At 39.2% G+C, this 13628-nt stretch overlaps 1 protein-coding gene across 4 annotated transcripts in view; it reads right to left on the bottom strand.

Moving 5' to 3' along the window:
* Positions 1-2843: 2843 nt before the first annotated feature.
* ABCC4 (ATP binding cassette subfamily C member 4) overlaps positions 2844-13628 on the bottom strand; it is a 242767-nt gene continuing 231982 nt past the window's right edge. The window contains exon 31 of one of the 4 annotated variants that reach the window (XM_053564121.1): positions 2844-5460. In XM_053564121.1, the coding sequence (XP_053420096.1) occupies positions 5356-5460 (105 nt within the window). In that variant the 3' untranslated portion in view covers positions 2844-5355. The remainder of the gene's footprint in view (positions 5461-13628) is intronic. The other 3 variants (XM_053564119.1, XM_053564118.1, XM_053564120.1) reach the window with 3 other exon arrangements.

Below are 13628 nucleotides of genomic sequence, written 5' to 3'. Positions count from 1 at the left end.
AGCTCACAGCAACCTCCAAATCCTTGGGCTTAGGCGATTCTCTTGACTCAGCCTCCCAAGTAGCTGGGACTACAGGCGCCCGCTACAACGTCCGGCTATTTTTTGTTGCAGTTTGGCCGGGGCTGGGTTTGAACCCGCCACCCTCGGTATATGGGGCCGGCGCCCTACCCGCTGAGCCACAGGCGCCGCCCGTCTTACACTCATTTTAACTTTTGTCTAAGTAATCTACAAAATTTAATTTTATGTTTCTTTTCCACATAATATCCTCCAAAATAAAATATGATTAACTTTTGGGTCAAACACTGTTTTGCAGTACCCACGACTTCCATCTATTGTGATGGATGACTGTGAGTTGTTTAGCTTTATGGTTATGCTTGCTGAGCTAAAGATAGGAATTTACCTAGAACTTTCCAATGTAAGCTTTCTGTAAAATATTCTTAGTGTATCTAAGTCTTAATCTTGGTTCTTCTCAAAAAATCCTACAATGCCAATATTGACCCCAAGGCAAGTTAGAAGGGCCTGGTGTATAAATGGAGATCTCACAGGGCCAGGGCATGTTAATCCCTTATTTATTTTTTTTAGTTCTAAATTTAAATAAATGTGTTTATCTCAGCTTTCAACTGAGATTTTAGTTCTGAGAAAAGGGAAATATTCTCCTTAGAAAATTAAATTTAAGAAGCAAAAGCTCAAAAGCAGAAAGAGGGACTGAGGGAGGGGGGTGGGGCGTTGGTGTGTGTCACACTTTATGGGGGCAAGACATGATTGCAAGAGGGACTTTACCTAACAATTGCAATCAGTGTAACCTGGCTTATTGTACCCTCAATGAATCCCCAACAATAAAAAAAAAAAGAAGCAAAAGCTCAGTGAATTCACATTCTTTCTGCTTTTACAGGAAAATCAATAAACAGCCTGTACATAAGCCCTGATGTTCTCCACTTTTACAAGTGGCCTGATGTGTTCAATATCAGTATTAACTGTCTTCAATATCAGTATTATGCTGTTAATTGACGAATATAGTTGATGAGAACAAATGCACAGTATCATTTTGCTTTTAAAATATTGTTAGACTTGGCTTGGCACCTGTAGGTCAAGTGGCTAGGGTGCCGGCCATATACACCAGAGCTAGGGGGTTCGAATCCAGCCCAGGCCTGCTGAACAACAACTACAACCAAAAAAAATGGCCGGGCATTGCGGCGGGTGCCTGTAGTCCTCGCTACTTGGGAGGTCGAGGCAATAGAATCGCTTAAGCCCAGGAGTTGGAGGTTGCTGTGATACCATAGCACTCTACCCAGGACAATAGCTTGAGGCTCTATCTCCAAATATATATATATATAAAATATATATTTTTTAGACTTAAAAAGTTCCTAAATTGGCGGGGTATAGTGGCTCATGCCCATGTCCCAGCACTCTGGAGGCTGAGGCAGGAGGATCAGAACCCAGAACCCAGGAGTTTGAGGTTGCTGTGAGCTATGCAGAGGCCATGGCACTCTAGCCTGTGGTCATAGAGTGAGACACTAAGGGAGAAAATTCCTAGTAGATATTGAGCAGAATCTTAGCTTATAATGCTATTTAAAAATATTGCTAATGCCAAGATGTGGAATCAATGCAAGTGCCCATCAACCCATGAATGGATTAACAAACTGTGGTATGTGTATACCCTGGAGTAATATTCAGCTCTAAGAAAAGATAGAGACTTTACATCTTTTACGTTTACCTGGATGGAACGGCAGCACATTTTTCTCAGTAAAGTATCTGAAGAATGGGGAAAAAAAATATCCAATGTACTCAATACTAATATGAAGCCAATATATAAACAACTGCAAGTATAGCCTAGAGGGGAGTAGGGAAGACGAGGGGAGGGACAGAAGGAAGGGTGCTTGGGGGATCTCACCTGATGTGCACAATGTGAGGGTGTTCAGCACGCCCCCTGGGTGAAGGGCACAAGCACGACTTGAACTTTACCTTAGAAATGAAAACAGTGTAACCTAAACATTTGCATCCTCCTATCAATCTGAAATAAAAAAATTAAAATATTGCTCATATACATTTTGAAAGCCTAAGTGGTCTAATTTTAAACGTAAAGATCACAGGATGATTTTTCCCTGATGGATAAGGAGGCTAGTGTTTATTGAGTGAACCATATGCAAGGCTTTGTTCTAAAGTGGTGCTTCTCAACTCTCTGGGGTTAAAGAATTGGTTTTATTTAATTATTTTTAATTTTCAAGCCATTGCAAACTATTATAGTCAGCGGATCTACTGTGCATGGCTAGTGTGCCCCACGTCTCACCATCCAAGCTCAACAAACTCTGGTCTGCTCGGAAGGAGTCTACCAATCATGAATGTGGATGTTATGGCAATATCAAGGAGCTGTAAAAGTTTCTACATACTTTATTGAAATTCCCATACTTACCGTGGGCTGGTACAAACTGGTGACTGACCTCTGAACCCGGGTTCTGCTACCCCAACCTGCCTCTTAAACTTTCATATTAGAAAGGTTAGAAGGTTTATCCTCAGTGCTTATTCACTCAGTGAACACTTACCGAGCACCCATGAATTGACCCTGTGCTAGAAGATGTAGATTAAAATATGAACAGGGCACGGTCTAGTCCTCAGAAGCTCATGGTTCAGTGAGGAAACATCCACAAATACTTACAATGAGGACAGACTACATAATTTACAGGTCCCAGTGCAAAATGGAAAAGCAGGGTCCTTTGTATAAAAATTCAGAATTTCAAGATGCTAAAAACAGGGCATTAAACCAAGTACTGGGCCCTTCTAAATGGGGGCCCCATACACTGCAGATGATTCAGTGTTAATACAGGAGGGGCGCTCAAGGTATCACAGAAACACACAGGGCTACCCAATCTGAAGACTGATCTTAAGAACACTTCCTAGAAGAAATGAAACAGTGCTGATTTTAGACAACAAGGATAATGAGGATATTTCTCAGACACGGACCTTCTCTTCTGTTCTTCAGATCAGGTTATTGAGGACACTTAATTAGTCATTTTGATTTAAATGCCAACTGCCAAGAGTCTTCTGTCACTGGACACTCCAGTAACTATTTACCTCTGGAGCTGTGACACATACTAGGTAGACATGGAAATGTGTGCTAGATTTCTGTGTGTTTCTTCATGAGTTCTTTATGTTCTATGGTGCTGGTTCTGAGACTTTATGTTCTATGGTGCTGCATGAGAATCAACCTTCAGGCTTTTGAACACACCAATTACTGGTCCCCACCACCAGAGTTTCTGACTCCGCAGATCTGGGGCAAGGCACAAACATTTGCATGCCAAACAAGTGCCAGGGTATGGTATGCTGCTGGCTCAGGGACCAGACTTTGAGAATCAACATTCTAGTGGGTTACATGTAGCGGTGACAGATGTTTCCTATCAGTTTTGGACAAAGACATCTGAAAAGACAAAAACACAACCCCAAACGTCAACCATTTAATACTTAGTCAAGCCTGAGGCACAAATTAATACTCTCCCTTCCTGGACTTGGTAAAATAGCATCTGCTTTGATCAGTCTGAAACCTACTGAAATCTGTTTGGACTATTTGGTCCATCCAATTGGCCAAGAAAATCAGTGGATTATGAAAGTTAATTTTTTGAGCTCTTTTTTTTTTTTGATCTCAGGAGAACTCATTAGCTTTCATCACTAAGGACCTGGGTCAGTAATCCCTCCAAAAATTGAAGTAGAGATCTCTGAATGGTGATAAAAACTGTCATTTATTTCAAGTGAATTTTGTTTCATTAAAAAACCCTGTAACGTTAAACAGAAATGAGATAGAAACATGTTTATATGATAGCCTTTCCCCTCTAAAGACCAAATAAACATATGCACATTATAAATATGTCTAAAGTTTGAACAATCATTATTATGATTGGCATTTCAGTTGCCTACAATACTAATCATGACTATTCACAAATGCCTTATTGTGTGTGGTTTATATGACTGAATGGTAACCAGATTTCTAAATACAAAGAGCTGAACAGCTACTACACTCGATATATTTTGGTAGTTAGCTGCGTGTGCTTTTCAAGTGCTCATTCTATAAAGTATCTGTTTCTAAAATGCCTGCCACATAAAGGCACATATATTAATATATGCAATTTGAGGATGGTCACCCCTTATTCTGAGAGGTCGTGAGAATCCACTTTAAACCGTGACAGTAAAACCTTTAGTAAACTGACCTCAACATACCATAGCCACCACCATCAAGAAAAACTAAAAACCCATAGTTTAAAAAAGTACAACAGGTCCTAGGAAATATTGCAGTTTGTTGATTCGCTAATTAGAAACCTTAAAAAAAAACCCTGCTATTAGTGGTCAGAAGTAAACTAACGTGGACAAACTCATGAAAGTGAACCTTTTGGATCATCCAATACCATCCTGGGAAGGTATTGCAGAATTACAGTCAATGCTTTTCTTAATCTGGCTCAACAAAAAAGCCAATGCATGCAATTTAGAAAGGATTTCCATAAAGGCAAAGCCAAAGGGCTTATAATCCACAGAGGGTTAACCTTCTGAAAGCCAGAATTCCAGTTAAGAATACGACCACATATTTTTGGAAATTACAGTTAAGAGTTTTGGCCTTTGTGGAAAGTACCATCACGCTGAGCCCAAAACTTCAACACAGTCCCCCTGTTAGAATCTTACAAATGTAAAAGATGAGGGATGGTCACATCGGTGCCAGTCGGTATCAAATCTACCTATAAAGGCTCCCATTTTGAGAAACTGTTACATTCCCTTCTTTTCTTTTTTAAGAACATACGACCAAATATTGTCCTTGTATACTTTAATCTTGTATTGTTTTTGTCATCCTACTATGATGTCACTTAAACAAAAAAGTATTTTTTGTTTTTCCTATTGTTTTTATCTGTACTAACCAGAGGCCTTTGGGGGAAATAATGGATCCCACTTATGTAAAAGAAAATGTGAGACAAAATGTCAGCTTCATACTGTCTTCAAGTAAATAGAATCCCTGATATAAATGGAAATTAACGCGTAATTTGGGGGCAGTAACACACACAAATCCAAACCTGTGACAACTTTTTCCTGTTCCTTAAAGATGAGCTTTGGCTCTGGAGTTTCTTAAGGCACAAAACCTGATAGACAACTTTTGTGGGTGGCCTGCACCTCTCATTAAAAAATAACCACAACAATAACATTTAAATAAAAATAAATCATTTTTTGGTAGAACTTCATACCACTGAATAAGGTGGGGGGGGAATCCAAATGAGCTAACATCATGTCTGTATAAGTATTTGTTGACAGAGTATAAAAGTACAATATAGTTTACACAGTGCAAAAACTATTAGAAAATGGAATAGATGTGACATCTTGGTAGAATCACAGCGCTGTCTCAAAAATAGTTAAGGCTGAGGGTTGTCCGTTGGAAGTGTTCCCCACATGGTCAGTCGGCATAATTTCTGGATAATTCTTTTTGAAGTACACCTGTTCAAAAAAATAGGCAAGGATAAAAAGAATAGGCTTAAAAGTTTTAAAGTCTTCCTAAAACAATGACATTTCTATGTCCACTTCTTCATGTGAAGCACAATTTAAGAAGAGGGATATTCAATTCTACGGAGGAATTAGTCCCACTGAAATCCTCTCAGTGGGGCTGTACCAAAAGCCAAACTACTTTTTGATCGCTCTGATTCATAGATATGTTTTATCACTACATTAAATTGGTAAGCAACAGCATTTTCCCGATTCAAAACCTGGAGATAAATTAAAAACAGGGCGACAAAGGGGCTGGGAAATCCAGTGTCTGCAGGAGAGTTTCTCATTTTCACACATAAAATGAGTACAATAGATTTCGATGTTAATATCAAGTTGTAATCCCTATATTTCATAAACTCTGATTGACAAGCATTGAAATGCTGGCGTGTTATGTATGAAACACCTTGGCGTTTAATTTGTGCAGCAAAGCAGTTATAGGGCCTACAGAAATGTGGTCTCTGGATAGTGGCCCACAATAATGAAAAGAGAAGCAAAAGCTTTAACAATGACTCTACCAAGCAACTTCTCTAAAATGTAAGATGATACCAATAGGACAGTTCCTTGCCAAGCCTTTGAGTTCCTGAATTCTACCAATTTCTAGCTGAACTAGGAGAGATACAGGTTTCCTGATAAATGTACAATAAGAACATAAAGGAAATGAAATGCTGTCAAGTTTCTCTGTTCCACAATCATCAGCTTTTAGTAGCTGTATCGTATCTTGGTTCCTTGACAGATGCGCATTACAAAATGAAATAATGTCAAGACTTGTAAGCTCTTATCTCAAAATGTGCTTGGGTGAAAAAGGACTTCAAATGTAATTTTTTTTTTTTTTCAAAGAAGAATGTGAAAAGTTTTGCTTGAGTCTTTAAAACAGAAAATGTACCATCTATCTGAGGCTGACATGTATCATCAGCTGGGTCTCTTAGTCATATGATTCTGGATCTATTTTATAAAACCTGGCTCCAAGTATATTTGTGGGTACTATCAACAAAGTTATCATTTGGAGATAATGGGCTTCCTGTACAAAGAAAAGTGCCGAGATGTCTACCTACATATTAAGCGTGCTGTGCTTTCTTTTTTCTCTCACTGCCTGAATACCTGTTACTCCAAAAACATCATTATATATAAAACACTATATATTAAAATGGTTAAGGAACATTAGGAACAAATTAAGGAACAAATAAATTGTCCAGTGATGGTTGGATGAAATCTGAGGTTACTTCCATTATAATGCAAGTATTCAAAAATAAGAGTTTTGGGAGGTTAGTTTTCATATGATCTCCACACTTTTTTAAGCTAGCTATACTTTGTGTGGTTAAAAATATATGCACCCCAAAAAGGGCTATTTCTTACTGAAACTAAAAAGAGCCAAAAGGACAAATGGGCATATACTTCACTTTCTACTCCTCCCCCAATAAGCCAGTTCCTTCCCCAAAGCCCTCTCACTGTAATTCTTTATAAAGAAAATTCTGTCATTGCCAATTTTTAAACAAAATGGTCTTAGTTTCATGATCTGAACTACGTTGTTGAAAATAAGCTTCCTGTGCACATAATCCTTGATTTGAGCTTTCTCTTTCTCATCTGTTACCACGTTCTGTAATACACTGTGGATGGGGCGGTGCCTGTGGCTCAGTGAGTAGGGTGCCGGACCCATATGCCGAGGGTGACGGGTTCAAACCCAGCCCCGGCCAAACTGCAACAAAAAAATAGCCAGACGTTGTGGCGGGCGCCTGTAGTCCCAGCTGCTCGGGAGGCTGAGGCAAGAGAATCGCGTAAGCCCAAGAGTTAGAGGTTGCTGTGAGCCGTGTGACGCCACGGCATTCTACCCGAGGGCAGCTGAACAATCTCAGGCAGGGTCACAGGCTAAGCCTAGGATGAAGAGGTCCAATCCCAGCTCTCTCCTGGGAATCCTAGAAAAATTATATAACCACTCTCCATGCTGGCTGCCTCATCTGTACAAGGAGGTAACAATGGTTTATGTCATAGGAACTAATTAATGGCTACGAACTGCAGGTTGAAGACATGCCCAGTTAAGTGCTGGTTGTGATCACGACTGCTACTCAGAGAAATGGCCCCTTAGTACGTGGAAAGTAGCAGCATCACCTGGCTTGAAAGATGAAAACAAAGCAGCTAGCAGCCCCTTTTGTGGGTCTTTTGATTTTCTCTTTACAGAACCCTAAAGCTGTGGTTGAGACGACTCTACATGAGTGAATACCATATCCCAGGAGGCAGGAAGGTAAAGTTGAAAGTTGGAGCATCAACACTTCCTAACTGGTGGCTTTGAGAGGTTACCTAGGCTCTTTGCCCCATTTCTTCATGTGTCAAAAAGGGACAATAATGCCAGATCAGAGGGACTGTGAAGCTTAACGGAGACGGTGCCATATGAGTGCTGGGTATCCTGTCCCTTGCCTTCCTGCTCTTGGTTTGACTCACTCTAGATCCTCTAATATAGGTTAAAGCTGAGTTCAGTATTTAAACTCTGGCTCACCAACCAAGCCACCATAATGATTTCATTCATTAGTAAAGGCAACAAAACAATATAAGCTCCCTTGAGTGGACAAAGGAGAACAACCAGGCTTTATCTGCGTTGCATTCACAAAACACCATTCAAGCCGGGTGCTGTGGCTCACACCTGTGATCCCAGCACTTTGAAAGTCGAGGGGGGTTGATTGCTTGAGGTCAGGAGTTTGAGACCAGCCTGAGTAAGGGTGAGACCCCATCTCTAGTAAAAATAGAAAAACTAGCTGGGCGTGTGTGTGGGGGGGTGCCTATTGTCCCAGCTACTCAGGAGGCTGAGGCAAGAGATTGCCTGAGCCCAAGAGTTTGAGGTTGCTGTGAGATATGAAGATGCCATAGCACTCTATCCTGGGTGACAGAGTGAGACTCTGTCTCAAAAAAAAAAAAAAAAAAGAAAAATTAAAGACACCATTTAATATCTCTACATTGAATTCTAGCCAGAGACTCTGTCAATTCATCCTTATTGAACTGTATGGCCCTAGTTCTCTCAAGGTCTCAAATTCACTCTCGTTAAAGCAGATCTAATTTTGGTGCACGTAATGTACATCATCAAAGTTAAAGAGAACTGAAGTGTCAGACAGGGTTTCAGCTTTTGAGGCAATAATGAATTTTCTCTCCGTATCTTTTCAGAAACCACAAAGAACGTCGAAGATACTGAGAAATAGAAAAAATAAATCAGACCTTTGATAAAACCGGGAGTCAAAGTCCTGAATGGCAAAATACGTGGAAAGGCTGTCATATGCAATTGGATACAACAGGGCCAGGATAAGATAAAGGGAAAGAGAATGCCTACGGGAGCAGGCCTCAGCATGCGGGAGAGCACAGTTCAGCAATTAACTGGAGAACTCTAAGGTCAATAAGAAATCATACAGAAACCTATTTGCCTAAAGTACGCACATTACTGAGGTCATAAGAGAAGAGACATTTTGAAATACAGGCATCACTGTAACTGCCCATCTCTGTAGACAAAGGAGGATGAAAGGTTAAGCAAACATGCACTCCTAATTTCTCTCCCTTGCTCAAACTCTCCACCACTCTGACCTCCACTCATAAAATACTTCCATATTAAGAAGAGAGAACTGTATTTAGTGTAAAACACTATCCTAAAAGCTACTATCCTGCAGATATATGATGTAGGAAAAACTCACTGTATTTATGAGTGAGAAGCAGGAATAATAATTTTTTAAAAGTAGTACAGGATCTGTAAAATACACCAACGAAAGGAAAGGAACAAGACAGTGAACAGATGAAAGACACGACAGTGAACAGATGAAAATTATTAAAAAAAATACATCCAAAATAAATGTTATCAGAACAATCAAACCATGTATAACAGAGATGAAAGACCACAGAAAAATGGGGCAAAACCACAGGAGATACTGAAACATGAGTTGATAGTAGCCGAAGGCAAAACAGAAGAGAAAAATGGAAATACCAAAGAAAGGCACCACAAAGAAGATGAGCCGGTGCTGAAAAAAACAATGTGAGACACACTGAACCTGGTGAAGAGGACTGATGAGTAAACATAATAACTGGAAATTTATAAAGTATTAAAAAGAATTCAAAAGAAGATAGTTCAAGGATGGAGCTGGAACATACTATTCTTAGCAAAGTTATCTTAAGAATGGAAGAAAAAGTTTCCAATGTACTCAGCCCTACTATGAAACCAATTTATATCTTTCATATGAAAGCTACAACCCAATTATAGCCTAAGAATATGGGGAAAGGGGAGAGGGAGGAGAGGGAGGTGAGTGAGGATGGGTGGAGGGAGGAGAGGGAGGTGAGTGAGGATGGGTGGAGGGAGGGTAATTGGTGGGACCACACCCTATGGTGCATCTTACAAGGGTACATGTGAAACTTACTAAATGTAGAATATAAATGTCTTAACATCAGAACTAAGAAAATGCCGTGAAAATGCCATTAATCCACTCACTGTAATGACATTAATCCATTCATTAGGGCAGAGCCCTCATGGCCTCATCACTGCTTAAAAGTTCCATCTCTTAACACTGTTGAATTAGGGATTAAGATTCTAATACAGAACTTTGATGTTAACCAGTTTGATGAAAATATTTCAAACTGTACATAAAACCAATACATTGCACCCCATGATTGCATGAATGTACACAGCTATGATTTAAAAAAAAAAAAGATTGTTTTATAAAATAGTTAAGGGACATACAACATACAAATGAACTGTATTTGTAAAGAGGTCAATGCAATCAAATAAAAAAATTTAAAGATAAAAATTAAGTAAACTTCCAGAAACAAAAGAAAACTTGAGTCTAAAGTGCAAAAGAGGGTGGCACCTGTGGCTCAGTGGGTAGGGCGCCAGCCCCATATACCGAGGGTGGCAGGTTCAAACCTGGCCCCGGCCAAACTGTAACAATGCAGCCCACTTTGACAGCCCTGCCAACCCCACCCTCCATAGTGGCACTAGGCTGCTCCGTCCACTCCCATAGGATTCCAGATCCTCCTGGATTGGAAACCTGCGCACCTGGCAGGCCCAGGCAGGAGAGTGTGGAGGCGCCAGGAGGCCCAACCTCCTCCCCAACTCCAGAGCATACTACCCATGTATAAGGCACACCCTTATTTTTCCCTCAAAAATTTGGGCAAAAAAAATGCATATTATACACAGCAAAATACAGTAATTAATAAAGTATATTTAATTAAAAGTTGTTAAACTCTATACTTCAAATAGACAATATTCCACATTTTTAATGTCCAGAGAACATTTAACAAAAATTGCTTATATACTAGGACACAAAAAATTATTAATAAATTCCAAATGGGTAGATACATTACAGATGACATTGCAATGAAAGCAAAACTGATCACTAAAGTAGAAAACAACACCTCTCAGAAAAAGTTTTAAAAATCTCTCTCTTAAATAATGTCTAACCCACAGAGAAAAGGCAAAAACAAAATTATATATAAGCAGTTGCATGTATATGTAAAATGAACTATAATGAAAGCCACTATATATCAGAACCTATAGGATACAGTTAAAGCAGTCTTCAGAGGAAAATTCATAGCCTTAAAATGTTCACATTAATAAGAAAGAATGGATACAAGTGCATTTAAGAAGCAAGCAACAAAATAAATTCCCAAATTAAGGAATTAACAAAGACAAATGTAGGAATTGATTGAACAGAATATAAGAACTAGTAAATAAACCTGAAAGCTCATTCTTTGGAAAAAAAACATAAAAAATACAACAGCTAATTTAATTGGAATGTTAAAACAGGCTGTAGAGATTTGAGAAAGTATAAATACTAGGTAGCCAGTAAAAATGAGATAAATATATGTACTGCTATAATCTGAATATAATATTAAATGAAGCAAAATAAAAAATAGATATCATTTGTTCTTGAAGAACAGAAAGACCATATATGGACATGGTCTTGTTTAGGCACTGAATATTATCAGCAAAACTATAGAAGATGATTTTGGGTTTGAACCGCCTTGCAACCCTAACCCTCAGGGGCAGAGTGAGACCGGTTTTGGCACACTGAGTAAGTGGATAGCCACTTCAGTAGCGATTCCAGCGAGAAAGCTGGGAAAGCTTCTGCTCAGCAAGTTTACAAGTTCAAAGTGCCTTTTAAGTAGGCTGAAGAGAGATTTAGGGTGTCTACCTGCTGGGGTTTGAGAAATCAGCAGCCTCCAGTCGTATCAGAACTGTGACTAACATCTCGTACCCCAGAAGACCACGTGTTGCCCAGACAATATTCAATAACATATACAAACTGCTTTGTTTTTGGTTGTGTATTTTTTTCTTCTTTTTTATTTGGTTTGGTTGTTTTTTTTGTTTGTTTATTTTGACGTTGCTGATGTTCTTTTGTTTTTTTAATTTCAATCTTTTCCACACAGATCCCTTTTTCTTTCTCAATTTTCCTAGTTTAATTATAATTTCCCATTGCTGCCTTTTTTAATAACTTCAACTTCATTTTTGCTAGTGTTTCTACCGATATAATTTGGTTTTTTCACCCAATTTTATCCCCGTAAAGTTTTCTGTTTGCTTCTTTTGGTTTCATTTATAGCATTTTTGTCTTTCCTCTCTACTTGGTGGAGGTGGGGTACTGTGTCTGATCAGGTTAGCAAAGAGCTGCTGACCTCAAGGGAACCACGCAACTGGGCACCCCCAGAAGGTGGGGTTTTTTAAGGTTGTGTCAAAGTACCCTACTGTACACCTATATTGCCCTGTCTCCCTCTTTCTGTGCCTCTCTTCTTTTTGTCAATATTCCTTATACCCACCCCCTCTCCTTTCTCTATCTTTCTTTTTTTCTTATCACTCGGTCCTCCTTTCTTTCATCCCCTTTTTTTGCTCTTCAACCTTCTCACCCTTCTGGTCCTGTAACCCTTAGTCCACAGGCACAAGAACTTAAAGAGCAAGAGGAAGTGAAAGGAAAATTAGGGCAAGGAAACAGATAAAAGAAATCACTCATGAGGAAGAATCAGCAGAAAACTCCAGGCAACATGAAGAACCAGTCTAGAACAACCCCATCAAGGGACCATGAGGTAGCTACTGCAGATGATTCCACCAGTATAGAAATGTTAGGAATGACAGAAAGGGAATTTAGAATACACATGTTGAAAACAATGAAAGAAATGATGGAAACAATGAAGGAAATTGCTAATAAAGTGGAAAATAACCAAAAGGAAATCCAAAAACAGAATCAAATAAGAGATGAACGATATGAAGAATCTAAAAAGGATATAGCAGACCTGAAGGAACTGAAACAGTCAATTAGGGAACTTAAAGATACAATGGAAAGTATCAGCAACAGGTTAGACCATGCAGAAGAAAGAATTTCAGAGGTAGAAGACAAGGTTCTTGAGATAACTCAGATAGTAAAAGAGGCAGAAAAGAAGAGAGAGAAAGCAGAACGTTCACTGTCAGAATTATGGGACTTTATGAAGTGTTCCAACATACGAGTTATAGGAATTCCAGAAGGGGAAGAAGAATGCCCCAGAGGAATGGAAGCCATACTAGAGAATATTATAAAAGAAAATTTCCCAAACATCACCAAAGAGTCTGACACACTGTTTTCAGAGGGATATCGGACCCCAGGTCGCCTCAACTCTAACCGAGCTTCTCCAAGACACATTGTGATGAACCTGTCTAAAGTTAAGACCAAAGAAAAGATTCTGCAAGCTGCCAAGAGTAAGCGCCAGTTGACTACAGGGGCAAATCCATCAGAGTTACCGCAGACTTCTCTAATGAAACTTTCCAAGCAAGAAGACAATGGTCATCTACCTTTAATCTACTTAAACAGAACAATTTTCAGCCCAGAATTCTGTACCCTGCTAAGCTAAGCTTCAAAATTGACGGAGAAATCAAATCATTTACGGATATACAAACATTGAGGAAATTCGCCACAACAAGACCAGCTCTACAGGAAATACTTCAACCTGTTCTGCACACTGACCACCACAATGGATCAGCAGCAAAGTAAGAACTCAGAAATCAAAGGACAAAACCTAACCTCCACACTGATGCAAAAGATAAAACTAAGCAATGGACTCTCACCAAATAAGACGAATAGAATACTACCACACTTATCGATTATCTCAATAAATGTTAATGGCTTGAATTCCCCACT

The sequence above is a fragment of the Nycticebus coucang genome, chromosome 15 (assembly GCF_027406575.1).
Source record: "Nycticebus coucang isolate mNycCou1 chromosome 15, mNycCou1.pri, whole genome shotgun sequence".
Lineage (NCBI taxonomy): Eukaryota > Metazoa > Chordata > Mammalia > Primates > Lorisidae > Nycticebus > Nycticebus coucang.
The sequence above is the reverse complement of the archived record's forward strand: the minus strand, read 5'-3'. Positions and strand labels throughout refer to the sequence as shown.